Source organism: Argentina silus (genome assembly GCF_951799395.1).
Source record: "Argentina silus genome assembly, chromosome: 10".
Taxonomy (NCBI): Eukaryota; Metazoa; Chordata; class Actinopteri; order Argentiniformes; family Argentinidae; genus Argentina; species Argentina silus.
This window is the reverse complement of record NC_139664.1, coordinates 22,671,212-22,696,483: the sequence shown is the minus strand read 5'-3', so window position 1 is coordinate 22,696,483 and position 25,272 is coordinate 22,671,212. Positions and strand designations below refer to the sequence as shown.

The window sequence follows — 25,272 nt, the reverse complement described above, 5'->3', positions numbered from 1 at the left end:
TCTTTTCTGTTAAGTTATATGTTGCAATCATTTGTCTCATAATGCATGAGCAAAGTTGACATGTTGCCAAAATCTATCATTCCTTTGAGACAAACAAACAGCACAAATCAACTGCAAGATCTAACTGCAGATTATATAACATCCTTACATGTCAGGATTTGCCGGCTGGAGTTTAGTTTCAGTTTTCAGAGGACAGACAGAAAAGAAAGTGTCCTTCATGTTGGGAGTTTCCACATACTGCCTCTGGTCCTTCTCTAAACCCCACCTCCCTATCACACCTATGTGCATACCCCCCACCCCTGCCCCCCCTCACTCACACACACCACGGTGTCTGTGTTCGTCGCTTCCTTTCCCATTCTCACCCTGTCTCCCTTCCAGTATGCACAGACGACTGCTCTCTCTCTGGGTCACCGGGGCACTTCTGCTACCCTTGTGCTGGGGTGAGTACTTACTGACCTTTGACTTCTTCATTGGGTTCAGCACTGGTTGTCCTCAGGGTGATCTATGCATGCTGGTTGGATAGAAGCCTCATACAAAAGTGTTCTCACAGGGCATCAAGAGAGGGACTTTTGAAGTGCTGATAATGAAACTCCAGACAGGGTCAGAGGTTGTATGAAACTCCAGACAGGGGTAGAGGTTGTTTTAGGGTTTGAGTATGGTTTGGTGGAGACGTTTGCCTTGGGGTATTCACTCTGGCACACTGTTACTGTAAGTAGACATGAGCAGTGTTGTTGTAACCCTACTGTAGGCAATGAGTTTTCTCAGGCACCAGCCTGCTTTTGCTGGAGAGAAAATAATCAAGCTACTCTGTGGATCCACTACGGACTCACCCAGCTGGATATTTTTTTGTAATCTTCATGCTGTGGATGCAGTCCAGCCAGAGAGTGTAGACTTACAACCCTGGGATACCCATACCACTCTTCAACACTGTTGTTGTTTGTCTTCTCTTGGGCTCTTGTTTGTCTTGTTTTGGCTAGTTTCTTTGGGAGTCTGTCAAATGCACACGTTTATCTTCATCAGTCTATGGAGTTTGCGAGAAGAAGTCGCCTAGAACTGTAAGTTACACTTAAAGCGGGGTTGTGAGCTGTTCTGTTCATTCATACAGCTGTAAAAAAGAGGAGAAAGCAGAGGAAGTTTTAAATGCTAGCTATAAAATAACCTAGCTTTTAGCAGTCGGAGCATGCATTTGGTATGTTCTATCTATTAAGGTCTTAGATGTTTTATCACACTGTGCTATGAATAGCAATTGCTCTGTAGTCAGGCCACTTCACTCTGAATGAAAACATCTTAAATGCGATACAATCTATCATCTGCTACCATCATGGGTCTTTATCATATAAGATACTGGCTCTCCAAACATAAAAGGAAAGATGAAAAAAAGTGAACCTGAGCACAAGACAGCTGGGTTCTCAGAGAGAGTCATATTGTACACGGATGGGAGTCCGTCAAAGGTATATTCTGGAAATGGATATCCTTACTGCTTTCATTCATCGCTTAATGAGTCTCTAGTGGGGGGCCAGTGTGTGACTTTGGTAGGCTTCTTTGTAACTGTATTTGAGTTTTTTTCTTTACAGTAACAGTTCCATTTAATATTTTTCAATGCACAGGGGAGATTGAGAGAGTGGGCAATATCTATTAACAGCAATTACTGTGATAGTGGGTGAATGAATGGACACAAGGCTATGCTTATCAGGGCTTACTGCTCCTTCGTGTCTGGCATCAATCATATGGAGAGATAACTAATCCTAGGCATTGATCCCAGTCAGTGTGAGCCTCTCCTTTTACAACATCCGAGACACAACTTCAGGACAAAAGATGCTTAGCAGACGACCTCACAGTCACATCTACGTTATCGTGCTGGGCTGATCGTTGAACATCTGTCGTACCTCTCTGCCTGCAGTTGGCCACCGCTCTGGAGATCTTATCAATTGACATTACATTTGAAACACTGGCCAATAATCTTATGTCCAACTTCCAGTGGTGGATACTGGACCAGCAGTCACTTTTTCTCATTTTCAATTCCCCATTATCCTGTTCAGTATCCCCATATGACCTACCTACTTCCTGTAATCTTTGGCTGAAAGGAAGACACTTCCTCTTTCCCTCAAGACTTACATCAAAGAGGTTTTGTATAGATGCAAAAATGTCCATCATTATGGATCAGTGGGTTAAATAACCTGTTGATACAACCATAACTGTTGTCCAATTTGTCTTGAGCATGGTCTTTTAACCAGTCCTCAAAGTAGTCATGTTTCTCTGCATATTGACAAATTGTTTGATACCTCACATGCTCCATGTTATGGAAGGTTTTACTTACAATGACCGTGATGTATAGTTGATTCTCTTAATTTAAATGCACTTAATGTAAGTTGCTTTGGATCGTCTGCTAAATGACTAAAATGTACATGTAACATGTACATGTAAATGTAGCCTTAAATCACAGTACAGGATATTGTCCAAAAGTTTATGCAATCATTCTGACATGCCCTTCAATGTTAATCAACCACAAGCCTCCACATGCGGCTGCCTACTCACTCCACAAGTGCCAAGGAGATTCCGACAGGGGAAACCCGATTCTCATTGTTACACACCATTCCGCTGCAGAGGGTTCCGTAACACACCACTCTGCAACTCAGCCCTTCTCTGTTCGCTGCTCATCATGTGATTGATGGAAGTTTGGTTCCTCTTTGTATTGTCTTACTGCCAACCACCACATACATCCCCCTGGGAGACATACCTCCTTCATGTCTCCATTGTTCTCTGCTGCTCTTTGGTCCATAACTCACACAAGGTGTCTCTATTTGTCTTGGGCAAGGGAAAGAATGAAGCAACACCCTAATATTTATTGCTCCCCTGGGGCAGACAAAACAAAAAGTCTTGGTTCCCCAGACACCACCATGGGCAGATCAGGGACTTTTGTTTGTCTGAAATGATACAAGGTAATCCGCATGTACTGCATTGGATATGCTTGTAATGGGAGATGTTGAGGATACAATGGAGTAGGATATAGTTCAGTGAAAGACAGGAGGTACATGAAGTATGATGTGGATGCCTTTTGTTTCAGGGGTTGCCAGGTGTTTTATAAAAGCGCTCCACTCTCCTCTGTCCACAGGAAACAAAGATGAGTACGAGTATGACTACGATGTTACTCCAACGCCAGACTACGACTACAATGCCACATTCGATTACATCTTCTACAGTAAGCTAGTAGAGTTGAGAGAGTTGATGTTAGTGCCAACATGCAAGTATGGCTCCAATAACTTTCTGATAGGTTCCACCTGCCAACAATATTGCTTTCTACTTTTAAGGTAATGCCAGCAATGAGGTGGACTACACAATGTATGAAATTCTAGAACAAGACAAGAAAACAACTCGGAACGATGACAGATCTCCCACAAACAAGGTGCAGTATCTTCTGTGAATTTCTGTTATTGGGTATACATGTTGGCTGGTCCTAATCTTAGGCTGGAAGTCCCATTGATGTACCCCTGTCCCCCATAATATGGAATTGCAGTATACTTTAAATGCAAAACAGTGTCAAGAAAGTAGAAAGAAAACTTACTTGAAGGTTCAACTGGATTTTTGCTGCTCCAATGTCCAAGTAAAGAGAACGTTCACTTGAAAGTTAGATGGAACATCTTGAAGATGTCCCAAGAATGTTGTGTAGTTGGGTTGTCTCTAAGGAAATGCAGTGGTGGATAAATAAACATGATGATATATTATTACCATCTTGTCCATACTGACCCAGTCATCCTGTTTTATACAGAGACACATATCCAGTACACATGCCAAATCAGTGTTGGGTCTTGTCATGCCTCTACAATCTCTCACTTAGCTCTGCATTTTTACCATTCCTAACAAATCTCTATGTGGGGGCCTCAATTGTTTAGATTTGTCATGCTGAATAGGCATTCAGCAGGGAGAGGTTTGCCTGAACAGTGATAGCCTAGAAGGAGAATATCCAAATACTGCAATACTGTTAAGAAATGATACATGGACTCCAGCTACGTTATGGTCATTCGCCAAGGCGTCCATGACACAACCGCTGCTCTTGGCAAAGCTAAAGGCTCTTTTCCAGCCTGCTCACCCCGAGATACAGACGCATGTTCCGATTGTCCATGCCACAGAAAACTACTTGCAACCCAAACGTCGCTGGTTCAAATCGTGCCTGGGACACTCCTTTTTTGGAACGTGTTTGTATCGGCATGAGATCAGGTTGCTCTCTTCATAATTGTGTTTTCCCATTCTGTAGTTTATTGTGTATTTAACAACCTTTTCATGATCCTGTCAGGCTTCAGGGATTGGCCGGCCATATCCTGTGATCTTTCTGGGATTGGCTGCTCACCAACTCTGTCGATTACTCTGAATGGAACCGGGCACAACGGAACATTCACAGGTAGAGCCTCCCTCTAAATAACAACACATAAAACGTCCTTTATATGTACTTACTTTTGTACTTTGCTTCACAAATTCTAAATTATGCAGACAGTTATACCAGTGTGTTGATACATAGCTTATTGGATAGGTGATGAATTATGTAAGTACAAAACTATGCATGCAAGTTGAACTACGACCTGAAAGTCAAAGGTCAAGTAACCACCAACTCTTAATTGTTGACTCCCATCATTCATATAAGAAAAGCTTTCACAAAACACGTGTGAATACCCAAATGGGCCAGAGGACACCAAAGTAAGCATCATTTTCACAGCTGATACAATTAAAGGGTCTCGGAAAGAAACAAGGTTAGATGCTGACAATTTCCTGTCCAAAGTGTTTTAATACTTTAATACTTTAGAGACAGGGCCATCAATTCCTTGTGTTTCTGACTCACCAACAGTGTTGGGTAGTAGTTCCACTACATGTAGTTCAACTAGTAGTTGAACTAAATTCAAATCTTAGTAGTGTTTTCAGTAGTTAACTATTTGTTTGCCGTGTACTGTAGCAGTGTAGTGAGCTACTGTCACTACATTTCCCCGCCCCCCCCAAAAAGAAATAGGAATTAACTATTATTCCAGCCCTTGAACATCAAATGCCTCTACAATGTATTCCCTCACTGCTTCCTATCTCCCCACTTTGCTCCACCTCACTTGTTTTGATCTTTCTCAGTGATTTCGGAACATTTCAGTCGTTTCAGTTTCTGTCATACGGACTACAGTAGTCATCTTTCAGTAGCTGACTGTTGTGTGTTGAACAAAGTAGTTTTGATGTAGTGAACTACTTTTTCAAAGTCATTTTAGATTGACAAACTACATTTCTCTCAAGGGTAGCTTTAGTGAAGTTCAACGTCTTTCCTTGTAAAGTAATTGGTCATTTAGTTAAATACATGTAGAGTAGATTCCCCAACACTGCTCACCAACATGTTTTTCTCAACTCATGTATTTGTCATTGACATGCAGGGTCCAGGGCAGAGAAAAGTTACCAACAAAACGGATGTGGGATCAGCCGTTTTGAAATGATGAACTGGACACAATGTGAAATATAAACATAATCTGTGGACACATAACCATGGTGGTGAGGACCTCATCTCTCTGATTATGAGAAACATGATGTGTTTCAATGGCATCTTTACCTTGTAAAATTCAGTGCCTTTTGCATGATCAAGTGACCAGTATGTTTTTAAATTTGTTTTATAAAATTGTTTACTTTGGTGGCTAGGTCTTGCTGCTTATAAATAGTTTATGAATTCAAAGCCACTCTCTTTGTACATACTTGTTCATGCCACATCAGAAAGCCTAAATTTAGCTAACCATTTATTTTGCACACAAGCTTTGAGGGATTCTTTTTCACGCAAATTATGTTTGTGCTTGGTAAAAATTCATTGGCCACTAGGGCCTAATCCTTGAGAAATGAGAACAAAACCAAATAGTTTGTATACATCCTTTGGTGACAACGATGCATTTCACTTAAGTTACATGCACATTTTAAGTAAGGGATTCAGAGTGAGAATTGCACAAACATTTTACCACATGTGCCCCACTTTGGTTTTGTCTTTGTACAAAAAAACTTTGTAACACACTGTTTATATTCTGCAATAAATATTTTCAAGCATTATTCATATAATTTTCTTCCTCATCAATATGATATTTTTAATAATAATGATTTTAAATTAATTTTGTTTATGGCTATTCACATTTATGACCTTCTGATACAGTATGTGTAATATTTGTCTATAGTTATGCTCTACAGTACACTCAGTAAAGCCCATGGTCTTGGTTTTCTGATCTAAACTCCAGGGATGTAGTGGATAGATTCAAGTAAATGCGTTCTCCACCATTTTAATGAAAATATGTGTTTATGCTTAGATGTCCAGTGTTTCCATCTACATTCCTGCAAAACTCTGAGTTGCTGATAAGCAACTGTTAGATTATTTATTTGTATTTTTTTTACCTTTATTTATCCAGGAAGACACACTGAGACCGAGAGTGTGCCCTGTTTATAATACAACACCTTTAAAAACACACACAACAAAATACACACATTAACCAATCAAAACAACAGCATGTCTCTGTGAGCTGGTTTCTAACCAAGGACTTAAAACTAGTGTAAAGGACCAAGTGCTCCAACCTCTGAATGTCTGAGGAGCACAGTAGCTAAAAGCAGTTTTTCCAAATTCTGTAGACAACCATAAGACATTAAGAAGTAGCAAACTCTAAGAAAAAGTCTGATCACCACTAGGTCGCCATAAAAGCAATGATGTGAGATAAAATTATTTTAAGAAGAACTGCTGTACTGTATATACAAATAAAATCCAATGTAAAGCCCTTCTCAAAATCTACTGGCTACAGACGGCTGTAGATTTCTACAATCTTTCTGGCTTTCTACAATCCAAAATATTTTTTCTATCTCTGTGGTCAATGGTTTAAGGTCTAGGTTTATGGTCATGCAGATGTGAAATGGAATAAGTCAGACAAACCATGTATTGGTAATAGGGTTCCAATTATCTCACCCTCCTTAGAAAAGCATTAAAGCAGGAATTATAATGTCCCTGGTGACATGTGGGAAGGTTTTCAGTGCTACTCCTCAACATGTTCTGTTTATTTTATCTTCTTTTGTTTTCCGACATGATCTCAGAGATCGTGTTTGTCTTTCTGACATGAAGCCAAGAGGCTGTTAGTGAGAGGACTGTTCTGGTTCATCGTGGGATGGGATGGGGCAGGCATGCACAAGATCAGAGGGATGGACTGCATTGGGAGTCGGCATTCATTCATTCAGGGAAAACATGTAGAATAGGTGTTGAACAGATGAAATAAAAGCATAGACTGCTAGGGGTTGTTGTGGTGCAGTTCTACCTGCCTTATCTAGCCACCCTGGACACCTAAACCCCACCCTGGACACCTCAACCCCCAGGGTTAGCTGCCTTATCTAGCCACCCTGTTTAGTGGACACCTCAACCCCTAGGATTAGCTGCCTTGTTCAGGGAATACTTCTGGGCTCAAGTTTGCGCTATTAAAGTGATCCTCTGTCACACTCCTCTGTCTCACTCTTCTGCTTACCAAAACTTCTAGCAAGTATTTCAAATTCATAGAAGCAGTGATATTACTATCCTGAATGGTTGATCAGAGTCTTATTATGTGCAGCTATTTAATCAATCCCACCCCCTCCTTTCCCACCCCCCCACCCTCCGCACCCACACGCAAAGTACTTCCAGCTGCAGAAAGATAAAATATGACTCATGTTCCATATGTCTCAATTTGTATTGGAACTAACTCCACTCTGTGGGGTCTAAGTGTGCATAAGTGTGTGTGGGGGGGGGAAATATTGTGCTATTGTGCACAACTGTAACTACATTACATTATTCAATACTGAATCACAAATACAGTATCTCACATAGCCTGTTGAGATTATTTCTTCTAGTTTAGCTAGGTTTTTATTCTTGAGTTCATTAACAGACTCCAGATGAGAAACAAACCATTAAGTATTTTTAGTGCTACGGGGCATATTCTGCTTATTGTACTGATTAGAAGAGCTACAGAACAACTACTATGATTATAATTGCTGTATTAATATAGGTCATTTATGTAGTAAATGTAAATGCACTGCTCTCATATCATAGACAATCAATTCATGAAATAATTGCACTGCTGGATTAGACAGCATTGAATGCCAAAAGATGGAAGCATGGGATTTCTCAATGTAGACACTTTGGGGATTTCTGCCAAAAACATTACAAGTAAATTAGGAGCGATTAGAAGGTTGAGTGCAAGGCAGATGGCTTGCTTTGATCTAATTGTTGTCGTATGATGTTGGCAGAGCAGTGGAGGAAAGGGGTCAGAGTAATTGACTAATAAATCATTGCTCTTCAACAGGTTGCAATTTCTAAGTGGTTTAGCTTTACATGATATGTAGTATAATTAGTGGGCTGGCTTTAGCAAGTATAAATATAGCTCTTCTGCATACTTTTTATTTGTATTTATTTGCCTTCTTCCACCACCTATACAGCTTAAATCGTTTACACTAGAAACTTCAAACCAACATTAACAACTGTAAAGACTGACACTGACCAGGTTGCTTGAGAAAACCTTTGTTATACCATTTATACTTTTAAAGCTGTATTCAAAATAAATGTACAGTTCAATTGTTCTATTGGGTATAGAATTATTGCCGTGGCCTAGCTAATTGAAGTATTGTTTACAGTATGTCTGTATTAATTATATTTTTGCTTTAGCCATGGCATGTTTTCGTGGCCTAGTAGATTGTAACCTGGGTTTGTAGAGATTGCAGTCTACTAGCCCAGCTGTGCTAGTGCCTAAAATGAGACACTATAGTGCCTATAGAAAGTGTACACTTTCAAAATGTTCTCTTTTTGTTGCCCCAGAGCCTGGAATTGAAATGCATTAAATTAGGACTTTCCCCAACTGATCTGATCAGCCTACTGGACACTCTCAAAGTAAAACAAAACAAAAAAAGTTTATAAAAAGTTTATAAAAATGAAAAACAGAGAAGACCTGTTTGCAAAAGTCTACACCCCCCTTGCTGTGGGTCTCCTAAAACATTTCTTCAACAAGTTACTCAATAAGTTGAATTGAGTCCATCTGAGTGCAAGGATAATAATTAACGTGATTTCGGAATGTATATTCTTGTCTTTGCAGGGTCCCTGATTTTAATAGGAATCAGTGACACACTATATTAATGAGGATGTCACTACCAACTCGGAAAATTTCTAAAATGTCTGTTGATCGTAACAAACTCCCCATTCCCTGCTGGAGACAAGCATACTGATAACATGATACACATGATACCGCTACACATTGTGCGGAAACAGTGATACGTGTGCTGGATTTGCAACATCATTACACCGGCGGCCAACTTTTAAACTCTGTCCTACTGTACCTGATGGTCGGCAAAGGAGCAGCTGAAGAAAGTTTCAAGACTATTTTCTGATGTATTGCCGACGGAGGCCTGATGAGAAAAAGATCTCCATGCTATATCTATGTACTGTAAGCGCATCAGACATTTTTCGTAGTGTAGATATAGTGACAACGTCAATCCGGTCCATGTGTGCTGTCTGGGATGAACTACTGTAACTGCCGAAAAGGTGATTTTGACTGTTTTAGGGTAGTTTGTTATCACATTTCTGCCAACCATTTAAAGGACACATGGTATATTCAGGTATGGCCATTCAAAATAAGTGTGGTTTCAGCCTCGCATTTATGTTGATATGTTGATAGGTATATCTCTCTTGCTTAGAAACACGACCACTTATGGTGTAAACACATACTCCCACACAGAAACACCCCCCAACGTACTTGCAGAATGTCTGAAGATAATGTACAACCAGACACACACAGTCACACACAGTCACACAAAACAGCATTTGTCTTGGTTTGACAAAATCAACTGGAATACTCCACAAATCTTGATGTTTATTTTTTTTTAAATTTTATTTGTATTTTATCATGCATAAAGTAATGACATTTACATTTACATTTTTGACATTTAGCAGACGGTTTTATCCAAAGCGACTTACAACAAGTACATTTGTCTAATGTAAGTGAATCATCTATACATCAGTCATCAAAAGAAACAATATACAGTGCCTTCGGAAAGTATTCAGACCCTTTCACTCTTTCCATATTTTGTGGTGTTATAGACTCAATTTAAAATGGATTAAATTAACAATAATTTGCCATCAATCCACACACAATACCCCAGAATGACAAAGCGAAAACACATTTTTTGAAATTTCAGTAAATTTATTAAAAATGAAATACAGAAATACCTCATGTACATAAGTATTCAGACCCTTTGCTATGGCACTCTTAAAATTAGCTAAAATACAAAAATGTCATCAACAAATCACTCAGTAAGTTGAGCTGAGTCCATCTTAATGCAAAGATAATAGTTAATGTAATTTTGGAATTAATATCTGAGGAAGACATCTGAGGAAAGCATCTGAGGAAGGAACATAAAGAGAGAGGGGGGTTCTGCTCAGTGTAAATCAATCAAGCAACCTATCAATTAATCTGCAATCTAAACTGTTGAATCAAAACAGTTTTCCATTAGCCCATCTTTACATTGTCCTCACTGTCTATTCTGCCAAGTGTGGCTGTTGGGTTTTGAACTCTGGTCTGTTTGCCCAAGGAAAAGATGGGAAAACTGTAGGAAAGAAAGTAAACAAGTGGAACAAAAAGAAACTAGAATTGTTACTCAAAATGATATCTCAAGTAATTGTGTGATGGGACTCCTCCACTCACTAATTACCTTGGCACTGTGATTGGCTCTTTTGCTTTGCTCCCTTGTTTTCTCCACTTACTTTCTTTCTTTCACCTGCTCCTCCTCTTCACAGCATATGAAATCTCACTTCTATTTTAGGCATCTGTCTATTATTCTTCATCAGTCTGGGAGATCTCATTATACTATATTTCTGTTGAGTCTTTTAAAGCCAAAGTTCACCTATTCCATCATTATTGTATCTTTTTCTTATTTTGGAAGAGGACTATGGGCTAGGGGCACCTGTAATCTTTGATAAGCCTTTATCACTTTGTTACAGTACTTGGTTTGAGGTTACTTTCGATTGGCATGCAATATGTGGGCAACATTGATTTCCATTGTTATGGCAGTGAATGCCAATGTCAGCCTGCGATGGCTGTAGCAAAGAAGACTTTGTCCTATATTAAACCAAGATAAAAGAATGACAACATTTGGATGAACTATTCTTTCGCTAGTATCTTCCTCATCTGTCCAAATTTGATCAGTGTGGAGATCTTTTTTTTTTTAATCTTTATCCTTTTTCATGTCATCTGTTTGGACACTCACTGTCATTAATATATGTCCATTCCTCATGGTTTTGTCTTTCTCTCCATCACTCTGGTGGTCACCTCTCTTTTCCTCATTCCTGCCTTTCTTCTCAACCTTTTGGTATATTTCCTCACTATCTATGCATTCCTCCACACTTTTGTCATTCCTCATATCAGCACTAGCTTTGTCCTCAGCTTCACCATCCTCACTTTGGTCACTCACTATAGTCATGTCATTTTGTCCTCTGTTCTTCTCTCATCCTCAGTCTTCTCATTCCACTGTCTCCCCTCCACTAGCTCTCCCTTTATTTCCTCTCTTGGTCATTCTGTTTTCCTTAAGTATAATTTCCCTATTTATGTTTTCTTCCACACTCTCCTCTATCACTTTCCCCTCTCCTGTTCTCTCCTCCTCCCTGTCTCTTTTCTTCCTCTCTGTCTTTGCATCACTCTCTTCAATTCAGTCTCTCTCTTTGCTCTCTTTCCTCCAGATCTTTTTTCTTTTCATATGCTTCCTTCAATTGATGCATGTGTAAACTGCAGGAGGCACTAGCCACTCCCAAATACAGAGTGGGAGACCCGAAAGGTAACTTGTTAACTTCCCCAGAGGTAAGTGTTCAGTTTAAGTGAACAAAACAGATTTTAAAGTACAAAAGTTTTATTTGACAGGTTGGCTCAGAGAATAGTACACAGTAGGCTATTTAAAATCTTTAATTCATAAACAATAAATGGAAACAAAAAGAAACAACTTTTACAGGCTATCAGACCTTAGGCAGGACCAAACCAGGGCCACTAGAGGAAGACATACATGGAGTACTCAGCTGGACTTAAGATTGCAGCAACTAGCTGTGACAAATGGCCATAAGCCTTACACACTGTGTTAAAGATCACTACAAACAGGCAAACTCAAGGTATAAGAGCCATACAAGGCAAAAGTCGTAGATAACTGCAAATAAGCCAACTCAGGGCTAAGTTATATACACACGCACACAAAGCACAGCAATAAGTGCGAATTCCAGTGTAGTGTCCTAGTCAATGGGCCTAGTTTTATGCCAGCTCCACAGGAACCTGAATCAACATTAACCGGTTCTATGACTGACCACCGCTGGTTAGCCACGTATGACTCGACAATATAATAATGGCAATTTACAAGATATTAAAAAACAAATAGCAGCATAACAATAAAGTCACCAAAGAACAGCGGCTGACAGCAATGTGCAAAGATGCAAATATCTGTAAAGAAACGTACAGTTAGCCTCCTCATCAAACTGATGGCAGGTGTTTCTCAAAGTCAAAATCAGCTTAAGCATATCAAGGGAAACAATACATACATAGATACACTCATAGTACAACGCATAGGCTAGGGCAGGGGTTCTCAACTTTTTGCAAGCTGGGCCCCCCCAAAGCTGGTTCATTGCAGTTTGGGCCCCCCCTCCTACCGGCGCCACCCCTTCCCGGCCCACACTATTATTATTATTATTATTATTATTATTATTATTATTATTATTATTATTATTATTATTATTATCATCATCATCAGTAGCGGTAGGTAGGCCTATTATCATTACTAGGCTATTGTTATAATTGGCAGTAGCACCAGACTTCTAATGTGAGCTTGCAGGCATTATTATTATTATTATTATTATGAGTAGTGGTAGGCCTATTATCATTACTAGGCTATTGCTATATAATTATATGAGGTTACATGCTTTATTGTTGTTGTTATTATTATTATTATTATTATTATTATCATTATCATCATCAGTAGGCCTATTATCATTACTAGGCTATTGCTATAATTGGGAATTGGCACCAGACCTCTGATATGAATTTATGCTTTATTTTTTTTAAGACTTAACAATTGTAGTCCTTGAGTGAGTGAGTGAGTGAGTGAGTGAGTGAGTGGGTGAGTGTGTGTGTGTGTGTGTGTGTGTGTGTGTGTGTCTTAGTCGCGTGGGTCGTATAGTTGTGTTGCAACACGGTGAAAAAGTTGCTAGCTAGTTAGCTAAGTGCACGCCTAGCAGTTAAAAAATTACTGGCTAGGGCTGAGATGGGGATAATCTTTAAAAAGACTGTTTGTGGGGTTAGTCTTTAAAAAGACTATTTGGGTTTTGAAGTATGGGTCTAAGTAAATCGATATCGAGATTGATAACAGATAGACTAGCGAGAGCTGGCACAAGTGAACTTGGCAAGAGACTAGACTAGAGTGAATGGAGCTAAGACGCGTGTGCGGACGCTTATATAGTAGCACTTACGTGACGTCGCGTCACAGGCTCAAAATACTACCCCCTGTATTGGTAGGTTTGAAATGAAACTGTGTGGTTGATTTGTTTGTGTGTTATAATAGTCCAACCACTTGCATTTCGACATGGGGGGAATCTGTTGCATCTCCTTTGTAGGTCTACTAATAGCCAGTGAGTCCGTGATTTTTCGTGTTTTCTTTAGTTTTTTTCCCCCTCCCATCCTGTAGCCTACTCGCGCACCCCCGGGAGAGTGTCCGCGCCCCCCCAGGGGCAATATTTAAGCACATTACAGTTTTTCTTTTTTGCTTAAACACATTTGCCACTCTGACGTCACATTTTAAACACAATTAACACACAGGCTGAAACAGAAGCTGACTGGCCAAAATAACTAATTTTGTTTGCAAAATGCTCTAACACTCACAAAACATTAAAAACATGCAACAAAAGCAACACATTTCTTACTGGACATGATGTGCTGCTTTGTTGAAAGCCTCCACTCAGTACACACGTGCATCCGAAACACAATATTGTATTGTATTGTTTTCCCACACAACTTGCAGAGTCTGAAATTGACACATGCCAAGCACTAGTAGGCCTACATTTTCCTTGTGGCGGGTAAATCACCTGCCACACTGGCGAGTGCTTGTGAATGGTATATTCCCTATATAGCCTTTCAGTTTGACAATTGATAATTAATTTGCCCTTTCTGTTTTTCAAATGTGACAAAGTAGTGCAGGCCTACACTCACAGGTAAAAGCATGAATTTCATTCAGCATTATGTTTTCATTAGAGGTCCTTGAAGCACCGTTTATTGTCTGTGTCAATAAATGTATAGAGATGTGCAGGATAGGCTACACATATACATGTATGAACATAGATATCATACATAGTTTGTGCATGTGGGTGAACAATTAACATGATGATGATTTTTATTTATTACGGTAATACTTATTACAGTACATTTGCCATTTACATTTTTGACATTTAGCAGATGCTTTTATCCAAAGCAACTTACAAAAAATCTATGCTAGGATCATGGGCCATTGGCAGTCACAATGCTAGAAGAAGGGGTAGTGGGGGTGAAGAGGTCTTTAGGAGGGACAGTTAAGATGTAGCCTGAAGAGATGGGTCTTCAATCTACCACGGAAGAGAGGTCCTGACTCTGCAGTCCTGACAGCAGTGGGAAGCTCATTCCACCAGCGGGGCGCCAAGACAGTGAAAAGCTGTGACCGAGTAGCGCGACTGCTGCATCCATGTAGAGGTGGCGGTGCCAGGCGGCCAGCCGAGGTGGAAGAACAGAGTTATCGGGCAGGGGTTTGGGGGCTGACCATCACTTGCAAGTAGGGAGGGGCTGTTCCCTTTGCCGCTCGGTAGGCGAGCACCAGGGTCTTGAATCTGATGCGAGCTGCTACCGGGAGCCATTGAAGGGAGCAAAGGAAGGGGACATGGGAGAAATTGGGGAGATTGAACACCAGACGGGCGGCAGCATTCTGGATGAGCTGCAGAGGTCTGATGGCGGAGGTGAGGAGCCCGGCCAAGAGTGCATTGCAGTAGTCAAGGTGACAGATCACAAGTGTCTGAGCCAAGAGTTGTGCTGCTTCTCTGGTGAGGAATGGACATATCCTTCTGATGTTGTGGAGGAAGAATCTACAGTAGCGTGCTGTCGCTGTGATGTTCGCCGCACACGATAAGTGGTTGTCAAGGATCACCCCAAGGTTCTTAGCTGTCTGGGAGGAGGTCATAGTAGAGTTCTCTCTAATGGAGAAGTCTTGGAGAGGGTAGGCTTTCCTCAGGAGGAAGAGCAGCTCAGACTTGTTAAGATTGAGCTAGAGGTGGTGGGCTGACATCAAAGCAGAAATGTCTGCAAGACACGCAGAGACACGTGTTGTCACCTGTGAGTCAGAGGGGGGGAAGGAGAGAAAGAGTTGAGTGTCATCTGCGTAGCAGTGGTGGGAGAAACCATGTGAGGAAATTACAGAGCCAAGAGATTTGGTATAGAGGGAGAACAGTAAGGGCCCTAGGACAGAGCCCTGGGGGACCCCAGTGGTGAGGGCTCGTGGACAGCAATGCTCTCCACGTCACCTGGTAAGAGCGATCGGCCAGGTAATGTACTTATGTAGTTCTGATAAAGTTAACAGCACTGATGCTAAATGCCTTTGTAGATCTGATCTGCGTTTATACAGTAGGCTACAGATCTGATATGGGTTGATGGGTATGGATGAGAACTGTCTTATGGTATTATAACACCATTCACTCGTTCCACTGCCCTGATAAGATGGCACAGCGCATTCAAGTCGCAACATGCTCTCTTCTCTAGTGTTGCATCTCCTGGCAGCATCGCTCCACTGGTTTTACGACATCATATCCCAGAGTCTACCTTTAAGGCTTTTCACATGAGAGGCAGCATGTGCTGCACTCAGTGTGGAGTCCAGCGCAGCAGCTGCTCAAAGTTAAATGTTATTGAACTCTGACCCATACCCCAAACGTCTGCAGAGCGCACCACCTAGTAGGGCGCAGCCATTTAGAAGAACAGAAGCCCCTCCATTGAAGAACGGCTTGCCCAGCACAATGCCATTCTGGCCGCAGCTTAGTGCTGTTTATTCAACCAACTATGATACGGGTATATACATACAGTATTAATAAAATATATGGTTTACATTATGAATTATTGCTCAATTTCATTATCACATATTCATAGGGCATAGATGCAAACTGCACAGGAGCAACTTTCCTACAGTGTTATAAGAACAAACCCAGAAAACTGATCTTTAATTCACATTAAACAACGGGTTGACCAAATTATGCATTGTGATTGGCCAGGAAGCATTTCAGCCATTCTGATATCCACAATACAGCACACACTCTCTTCTCCTGTGTTATTGCTTAGAGAATGAATGAATTTGTGAATGTGTCTACTATTGAATAATGAAAACAACAAATCCACTGGATTACAGGTTAAAATTCTGCTTTAAAATAGAAAATTGAACAGTGACAGTTGCAGCACAGTTTACACCAGAATGTAATAATTATGAATACGAATTAGGAAACAACATAACCCAAACCATAATTACATAACTATATTCCAGACATAGGTTCAAATAGTATTTTAAATCATTTCAAATACTTTGCAGTGCTTGATTGAGTTTGTCTTGCCTATATTTCCTCCATGGAACCAATGGAATTGCCCCACAAGTGCAAACCAGCTGGACCTCCAGGTAGACTGAAGTAGTCTATAGGGAGATTTAAGCAGTCTACTCCAGGCTCAAGCAGGCTACAGGGAGACTCAAGCAGGCTACTCCAGACTCAAGCAGGCTACAGGGAGACTCAAGCAGGCTACTCCAGGCTCAAGCAGGCTACTCCAGACTCAAGCAGGCTACTCCAGGCTCAAGCAGGCTACTTCAGACTCAAGCAGGCTACTCCAGGCTACTCCAGACTCAAGCAGGCTACTCCAGACTCAAGCAGGCTACTCCAGGCTCAATGCAGGCTACTCCAGGCTCAAGCAGGCTACTCCAGGCTCAAGCAGGCTACTCTAGACTGCATCAAATGCTCAAATACTATTTGACCCAGGTCTGCTACACTGATGGCAAAGACAGAATGAGTGAAAAACAAATGAACACACCTGTCAAATAACTTCATTAATATATACAGTTAGGTCCGGAAATATTTGGACAGTGACACAATTTTCATAATTTTGGCTCTGTACGCCACCACAATGGATTTGAAATGAAACAATCGAGATGCAATTGAAGGGCAGACTTTCAGCTTTAATTCAAGGGGTTGAACAAAAATATTGTATGAAACATTTAGGAATTGCAACCATTTTTATACACAGTCCTCCATTTTCAGGGACTCAAATGTAATTGGACAAATTAACATAATTATAAATAAAATGTTCATTTTTAATATTTTGTCGAGAACCCTTTGCAGGCAATGACTGCCTGAAGTCTGGAACCCATGGACACCACCAAATGCTGGGTTTCCTCCTTTGTGATGCTTTGCCAGGCCTTTACTGCAGCTGTCTTCAGTTGTTGTTTGTTCGTGGGTCTTTCTGCCTTTAGTTTTGTCTTCAGCAAGTGAAATGCATGCTCGATCGGGTTGAGATCAGGTGATTGACTCGGCCATTGCAGAGTATTCCACTTCTTTGCCTTAAAAAACTCATTTTCAAAAAAGTTCAATCTTAGTCTCGTCTGACCATAAAACCTTTTTCCACATGGCAACAGAATCTTCCAGGTGTGTTTTTGCATAGCACAAACGAGAGTGTGGCACTTTTTCAGAAAAGTCTTCTTTCTTGCTACCCTGCCATACAGGCCAGCTTTGTGTAAAGCTTGTGAGATTGTTGTCACATGCACAGACAGACCAGTCCCAGCCATAAAGACTTGTAAGTCCTTCAAAGTTGCCTTTGGCCTCTTGGTAGCTTCTCTGATCAATGTCCTCCTGGCTCGGTCATCCAGTTTGGACAGACGGCCTGATCTAGGCAAGGTGTTGGTGGTGCCATATGCCTTCCACTTCTTAATGATGCTCTGAACGGTACTCAGAGGGATAGCTAAAGCCTTCGAAATCTTTTTGTAGCCTTCATCTAACTTGTGCCTTCCTACAACTTTATCCCGGAGGCCTTTTGAAAGTACTTTTCCAACCATGGTGAATTCTTTGCAGAACCATGCACTTCTAGTAGTGGAATCTAGTGATGGCAGTGCGACACTGAAGCTTCGATACGTACTTCAAACCCTGAACAACAATTCCATAGAACCACTGCTTCAAAGCTTGCTTTGGTGCGAAAAAAATCACGTGACATATGACGTCCGAAGCAGCAACTGCTTCATTGCCTGAATGAATCACCTGACTGGTTCTGGCCTCGTCTCAATTCTGACAGGTGACAGGTTGCGACAGTTTTGAATTTGAGCGCCTCAACACTTTATAACCGCTCTAAACAATGCACAATTTGTGGGTTGTCGTAGTAGGTGCGTTGTTGCTGTTGTTGGTATTGCGTTTGTATTCTCTGAGTGTTCTTCTTGTAATCTTTCAGTGTTCCCCATCCCACATAATCACCCCCTGCCATAGTTACACAAGCACACCCAACCTATGCCATATTTTCCCCAGCACTCTCTCCTCAATAACACAATCCACACATTCATCAATCTTTATTTGTAAATAGAACATGATATTCAGTCTTAGTGTGTGTGTGCATCAAAGAATTTTCAAAGCAAAGATACTTTAAATCCAAGGGTGATCAAAGCAAAGATGCTTCAGAACAAAAGATCTTTTCTACAAAAGTAAAGTAGTTTCTCCAACACTGCTCATTGAGGTGTGTGTGTGTGTGTGTGTGTGTGTGTGTGTGTGTGTGTGCGTGCGTGCGTGCGTGTAATTAAAAGCCTTGTCCACCAACTAGCCTGCCTAATTTGACTGCAGCCTTGCACTTCACCAGGAGAGGTCACTGAAGCTTCGAGTAATGAACCCATTTTCGAAACAATTGGCTCAAGTGGTTCAGTGCTTCACAAAAGCTTAATTTGCCCATCAGTGGTGGAATCCTCAAGAAACAGCTGGTTTTATTCTGAAGTAATCAAAACCACTTCATTTGATGTCAGGTGGGGGGCAATTAGCCTGGTGTTCGATCTGGAAGTTGATTGGTTGCACCTGAGCAAGTTTATAATGATATACTCTAAGGGGCTGATCAATTAACCAAACCAGGTATTTAATTAATTAATTTTTAATAATTGTCCAGAATTTTTTAAATGTTTATTTTCACTTTGATGATGAGGGTTATAATGTGTACATACAGCTCAAAAAAGCTATATTTGATTTATTTTAATTTCCAATGTAATGTGACAAAAGGTAAAGATTTCACAGGGTATGATGACTTTCTATAGGCACTGCATATGGACCTAACTGTATGTAATGTAGGCTTACATTGTTTACACCTGAATTTCACAAAAAAACTCAAATAATAATAATAATAATAATAATAATAATAAATAATTTATCTGCTAAACACAAAATATGCACTTTGATCACAGACAAACATGTCTGGTGAGTAGTGTTTAAAGATGGAAACCTTTCTTTAACGTAATAGTTTCATTACATAGCCATGACATTTAGACATTATATTTAGATTACCTGAGTCGTAATGGTAACAAGTAGATTTCAGAAAGAGAGACCAGTTGACTTCACCAAAAAAATCCTGTGTATCATACCATACTGGAGCAAGGACCTGTGACACATACTGTATCTTCTCCCAGACATCTGATATGGTAAGATCAGTTCAGACAAAGAAAAGTTCTGCGGTGCATGGTTCATAGCCATAGACTGACATTTAATAATAATAAGACCACAACACACAAAATCTAAATACAACCCTGTATGTTTCCAGTGATGATCCTCTGGACTTCTTCTCCCATTTCAGAGCAAACAACACATGCAGTTTTTGAGCAAACATCTCAAGCCAGTCCAAGTGCATCAAGTTGTTACATGGATTCAATCTGCCTGCGGACCTTCTCAGAAGCATGCCGGTCCAGGGCTCGCTGCCGGACAGTGACCAGCAGGACAAATAGAACCATCAGACCCATCATGACACCTTCAAATCTCCAGAAGTGGCTTTTCTCCAGTTGAGAAGCGCGGCAACTAAAGTAAACATGGAATGAGAAAGTCTGATTTTATTATTGTACTCCTGTGAGCTTGCTTAACATATGTTAGATTACAATATTAAGATGAACAATGATTTAATAATGTATTGGCCTGGACCGGAAACCAAACCAAGCCCCTATCCCCGGCCCTGGGCACTTCATGTGGCCTAGATCTGAAAGAATCACATTTCAACTCATCCATGGCAGCAAGTGTATTTACTCTTTACAACTGAACTAAACACTTTGGTATCATGGGTACCTTTTGTATTCAATTGTGTTGGACATGGAGCAGTTGATCTTCTCAATGAATCCAGTTAGGTGGCATGTTGCCCGTGATTTCTAAAGGAGAGAACACTTGAAACATGACAGTGACACTAGGTTGTTGAAGAATCGTACAGGAAAATCAATCTGTGTAGAATATATGGGAGTGTATATGATGCATACAGTACCATGTGAAAGGGAGTGCACTGAGCACACTCTTCCAAAATAAAAAATTCCTCCTCTTGCCAGCAATGGATGGCTGTGGATCTCATTGCTGTAATTTAAGATGATGAAAATAAATTATTAAATATGACTATGTGCAAGTAACACAATACATCAATAGTAGGTTATTTGTACTTTATTTGCAGTTGAATAATCTAGGATCAACTGCTTAATTATATATTATATATATTTTTTGTATTGCATGCAGGATTATTTTAGCCTACCTGTGGCATAATTTTTTCCTGAAACTGCAGCACCATAGACACTGGAAGAAACGATCGTTTAGTTTGGCAGTTGGACACATTAATACATTTGCAGTACGAGGTATGGCTGTGTTTACCTGACTAGATCTACTAGGGAGAACAGTGCGTAGACTGGGAGTGCGGCTAGTCGGACAGCTGTACAACAGCGCATCCTGCTGGGTGAGGGCTCCAAAATTCGAGCTCCAAAATTCAACTTTGAATGAGATGACACGTACAATGCTATGTTACATAACTTCTGAACTAGTTACAGAGCGAATTACTTGGATATAACTGGCTAGACAACTTTATTAGTACATGCACCTTAACGCATCCTGGCTCTTACGTCGCTCAGCTAGCAAGTTGGCAGACTTTCAGGTACGCTGGAAGATGTAGTAACTGTAGTACTTACCCGAAAATTAAATTTGTCACTGAATCATTCTTTGGTTAGTATGGTAGATAATTCAAACACGTGTAACTATTTGGGTCGTTGATCCACTTAGTAAAAATTGCTCCAATGCAAGTGTGAAGTAGTGACAGTATCGTATCAGCCATCTTGAATTCCCACCTTAGGTCAGCTGACTATTTAGCATTTCAGGAACGTGGAAGTCTCAAGCGAGTATGTCAGGCCAGTTATTAAAGGTATTTGGTCATGTTATCCTTACAATTGCGTTAAGGCCACAACAAATCCTCCTTACACTACTGATACTTGCTCCAAACATGGCAGAAGGAATGCAGGTGGATCCCCAGAGTTAAAGATGAGCAGCCAATGGCGTTATTAAACCAGTGAATGAATGATTGCAGCATTCCATCAAGATACAGAAACGTTTGGGATAGGCTACTGGTAATAAGAACTGATTTGAGTAAACACCAATGACACGACCACTTTTAAAATTATGGTTTTATTACAATACAGAACTCGCATTAGCAAATCTTTGTAAACAAAAATAAGGCAAACCTATTAAGTATATTCAAAACAGTTGTCACTTTTCTTTCCAAAACATTCACTTACTCTCACTAGAAGAATGGCAAAACCAGGCAATTATTTCCCAGCTAAAACAAATGTATAGAGAAATGGTAAACCGACACAATATTTCCCTCAATCAAATGTCCAAAACTGCTGGCAAAAGACTGTTGTCTTGCACAAACAAAAACATGACAAAAACATAACATTTAATGCATCCTATAAAAAACCTCTATAATCTAATAACAAATTGACAAAATGTCTTTGGTCTGAAATAGCCCTTTATAACATTTTCATCCTGAAATTATATCTAATATCTTCTTATGAAAGTCTTCTTGGATGAGTAAAGCATTAGACAGTGCTGCCCATGACTGACAGCATAAATCAATAAATAAGGAAGAAATAAACAACTCAAAGTCATGTAAATAATATGATGAAAAGAATGTGATTAAATCACACAATTTCTAGTTTTTTGGTTGACAGTCTCTTATGAGAGTATTTCTTTTCAAAGTCACATTTACAAATTGTACACAATATACTGTTCAAAAAGTTATTATCTTCAAACAGCCCTGAGTAAGTCAAAGACCCTTGGTGGTATGTCACATGGTACACGTGAACGCTGTCGCGATAATCTGCTATTGTTAAACAGTTCATATGTTAAACAGTGACCTACTGGAGAAACAATTAACTAGCCAGCAAACTTTGATAAACTTACAGAAAAAACTCTTAACAAACCCATTTTGAGTTTCTTTTTTTAAATGGGAAATAACTTAAACTAGGGAAGTGCTCAGGGTATTTTGGACAGTTAATCAATTGGGTTGGTAAAATACCTCCCTGGTATTTAAGCTGGAAGTGCAGTCAGTCAGTTTGTATGTCAATCAGTCAACCTCTCCATACAATCAAGTTAATTTCCAGTGAGGGGCAATTCTACCTATTAATGGTCCCTGGATAGTCTCAGTGTCTCTTCCCCCCTCATCTTGCAGAGATCCTAGTACACCATGTAGTCCGACCCTGCCATCGCCATGTAAGCATCTAGCTCTGCATCTAGTTGTCTCTTGGACTTGGACATGTAGTCGTCCAGCTGGTTGTCCAGCTCCTCTTTGGTGACTGTGATGGGAGGACTCCTGCCCCAGAAAGATCCTCTGGTGCTCAGGCCCAGAGCTACTCCTCTCCTGCCTGGCGAGGGACAGCAGCATGAGGGCAGGGGGAGAGTGTGTACACAGAGTTAAGAGTGGAAACTAAATAAATAAATTTATTTTTTTAAATAAAAAAATAAATAAAAAAACTATGCCAATTCCCTTATATAACTTATTTGTAAACGTACAAATTAAAGAAACTAATCTTGTTGAAACTAAAGTGCTGTAGCTCTATGAAACATGTAATTCGATAATAGGCCCACGTCAGTGAAAATCATGCATCCTATCAAAAGCTTAGAGCGCAGATACAGTATATATCTACAGTAATAGAGCAGACAAATTGTTTCCAAATTGTTTAAGTGAACAATACCATAAAGCCTTCTTTATGCTACTGAACATTTCTATCCCCATCTTCTGAACTCTTCACCCCAGTCAAGTCCCAGTTCCAGGTTGAAGCTCTAAAGAGCTGTTTTACCAGTCCTGGTGCCCTCACCTCTCCCTCCTCCCAGTCCGTTCCTGGCCCCATGGCTGACCAGACCTCCAGACCTGTTGGCCTCGCCGCCGTACATCCTCAGGCCCCAGCGCTGGCCCAGCCTGGCTACACTTCCCCGGCCTCGCATCTGACCCAGCCCTGAAAGGACAGGACACTTCAATGAACTCATGAAAAAACACACTTCATTTAGCTTAAGCTTCCTATGTTGTTTTACATCCTAAATGCAGTGCACTCCTTTTTAGACGGACCACATTCATGTCAGACTATTTGATTCTAATAACCAATAGGTTCATGGAGGGAATGTTGGCCTATATTAAAAGCATACTTTTTTTGTTGTCGTATAGGCCAACACATACGCCGTTCTGTTCGGCCGTTACTACTATTTTGATATTTGTGATTCTACAACAAACTGATAGATCCCAAAACTCACTTCTAAAAGCAAAGCGTGTCCTATGGAAGCCCCCTCTGGCTCGATGCACACAGAATCCTCTTCTGATTGTCCCTCTTAGCCCCCCAGCCACCAAGCCTCTGCCGCCGCGCTGCATCATCGCTCCCCTGGGCCGGCCAAGACGGGCCAGGACCCCCAGGCGCTGTTTCAAGCTCTGTACAGAACACACCATTAAAGAGGATACAGAGAGGTGTTACAACTGTAGCAGTTCCTCAAAATACTGTACATACATGCTCAATTGCTAATAGAAATGTAAAGTGAGACGTTTTGAGAAAGATGTCCTCAAATGGTGCAAACTAACGAATGCCCAGCTGATGGCGCTCTTGCATTTGAATAATGTAAACTTTTCAGCAGTTCTAAATCAACCTCCATCCAATATGTGTCGTAATATCTTAAAATATTGAATAGGCTTATTATATGGCCAAGCAATATGGATGAGGATCTGACTGTTATTGGTGTCAAAAATGTCACATTCAGAAAGGTATACGAAATCTATTGGTGCTGTAGCCAGATAATGACATCACTAATTTATGGGAAAGGCCAGCAGTCATGCTATAATTTCTGCATTTATTAGCAGCAGACACATTTGGGGTATAGACCATTCAGAATGCTGATGATGGCTCTATCATTTACTGCTATTTATGCCAAATTTGTTATTGCCAAATGCCCAAAATTCCACTCAGCCTACAAGGGCACAAGGTAAAGCTATTACCATATTGCTTATACCATACAACCCTTTCACAACTGTAGTCTCAGGGTGGCTAGTAGGCCAGGGGTGGAAGCTAGTAGGCCAGGGGTGGAAGCTAGTAGTCTAGGGGTGGAGGCTAGTAGGCCTGGGGGGGAGGCTAGTAGTCTAGGGGTGGAGGCTAGTAGGCCTGGGGGGGAGGCTAGTAGTCTAGGGGTGGAGGCTAGTAGTCTAGGGGTGGAGGCTACTAGATCAGGGGTGGAGGCTAGTAGGCAAGGGGTGGAGGCTAGCAGGCCAGGGGTGGAGGCTAGCAGGCCAGGGGTGGAGGCTAGTAGTCTAGGGGTGGAGGCTAGCAGGCCAGGGGTGGAGGCTAGCAGGCCTGGGGTGGAGGCTAGTAGTCTTGGGGTGGAGGCTAGTAGTCTAGGGGTGGAGGCTACTAGGTCAGGGGTGGAGGCTAGTAATCTAGGGGTGGAGGCTACTTGGTCAGGGGTGGAGGCTAGTAGGCAAGGGGTGGAGACAAGTAATCTAGGGGTGGAGGCTACTAGGTCAGGGGTGGAGGCTAGTAGGCAAGGGGTGGAGGCTAGTAGGCCAGGGGTCAAATTGGGGTTTTCCAGAAGGGTGTGCAGGCTTATGAATGAAATTGTGAGCACATTCTCCCATCACACCTATTTCAACCCAAGCCAGATTGGCTAATCTAAAATTCTCCAGACCGCCAAAGGTGGCGTGAGAA

The 25,272-nt window shown here is 40.9% G+C and overlaps 1 protein-coding gene and 1 long non-coding RNA gene across 2 annotated transcripts; one reads left to right on the top strand and one right to left on the bottom strand.

Moving 5' to 3' along the window:
* The first annotated feature begins 316 nt into the window (after nucleotides 1-316).
* LOC310810542 lies at nucleotides 317-6,051 on the top strand. Its single transcript, XR_014554440.1, has 5 exons — nucleotides 317-440; nucleotides 3,113-3,199; nucleotides 3,309-3,403; nucleotides 4,292-4,396; nucleotides 5,397-6,051. It is a non-coding gene; the product is annotated as an uncharacterized lncRNA (long non-coding RNA).
* A 13,596-nt stretch (nucleotides 6,052-19,647) lies between these two features.
* LOC310810847 (protein JTB-like) lies at nucleotides 19,648-21,377 on the bottom strand. Its single transcript, XM_083678706.1, has 6 exons — nucleotides 21,229-21,377; nucleotides 20,918-21,033; nucleotides 20,802-20,842; nucleotides 20,544-20,629; nucleotides 20,354-20,433; nucleotides 19,648-20,092 (listed from the first exon to the last, which is right to left on the bottom strand). The coding sequence occupies exons 2-6, from the start codon at nucleotides 20,989-20,991 to the stop codon at nucleotides 19,936-19,938; spliced, it is 438 nt and encodes a 145-aa protein (XP_083534832.1). The 5' UTR covers nucleotides 20,992-21,033; nucleotides 21,229-21,377; the 3' UTR covers nucleotides 19,648-19,935.
* Between the last annotated feature and the right edge of the window lie 3,895 nt (nucleotides 21,378-25,272).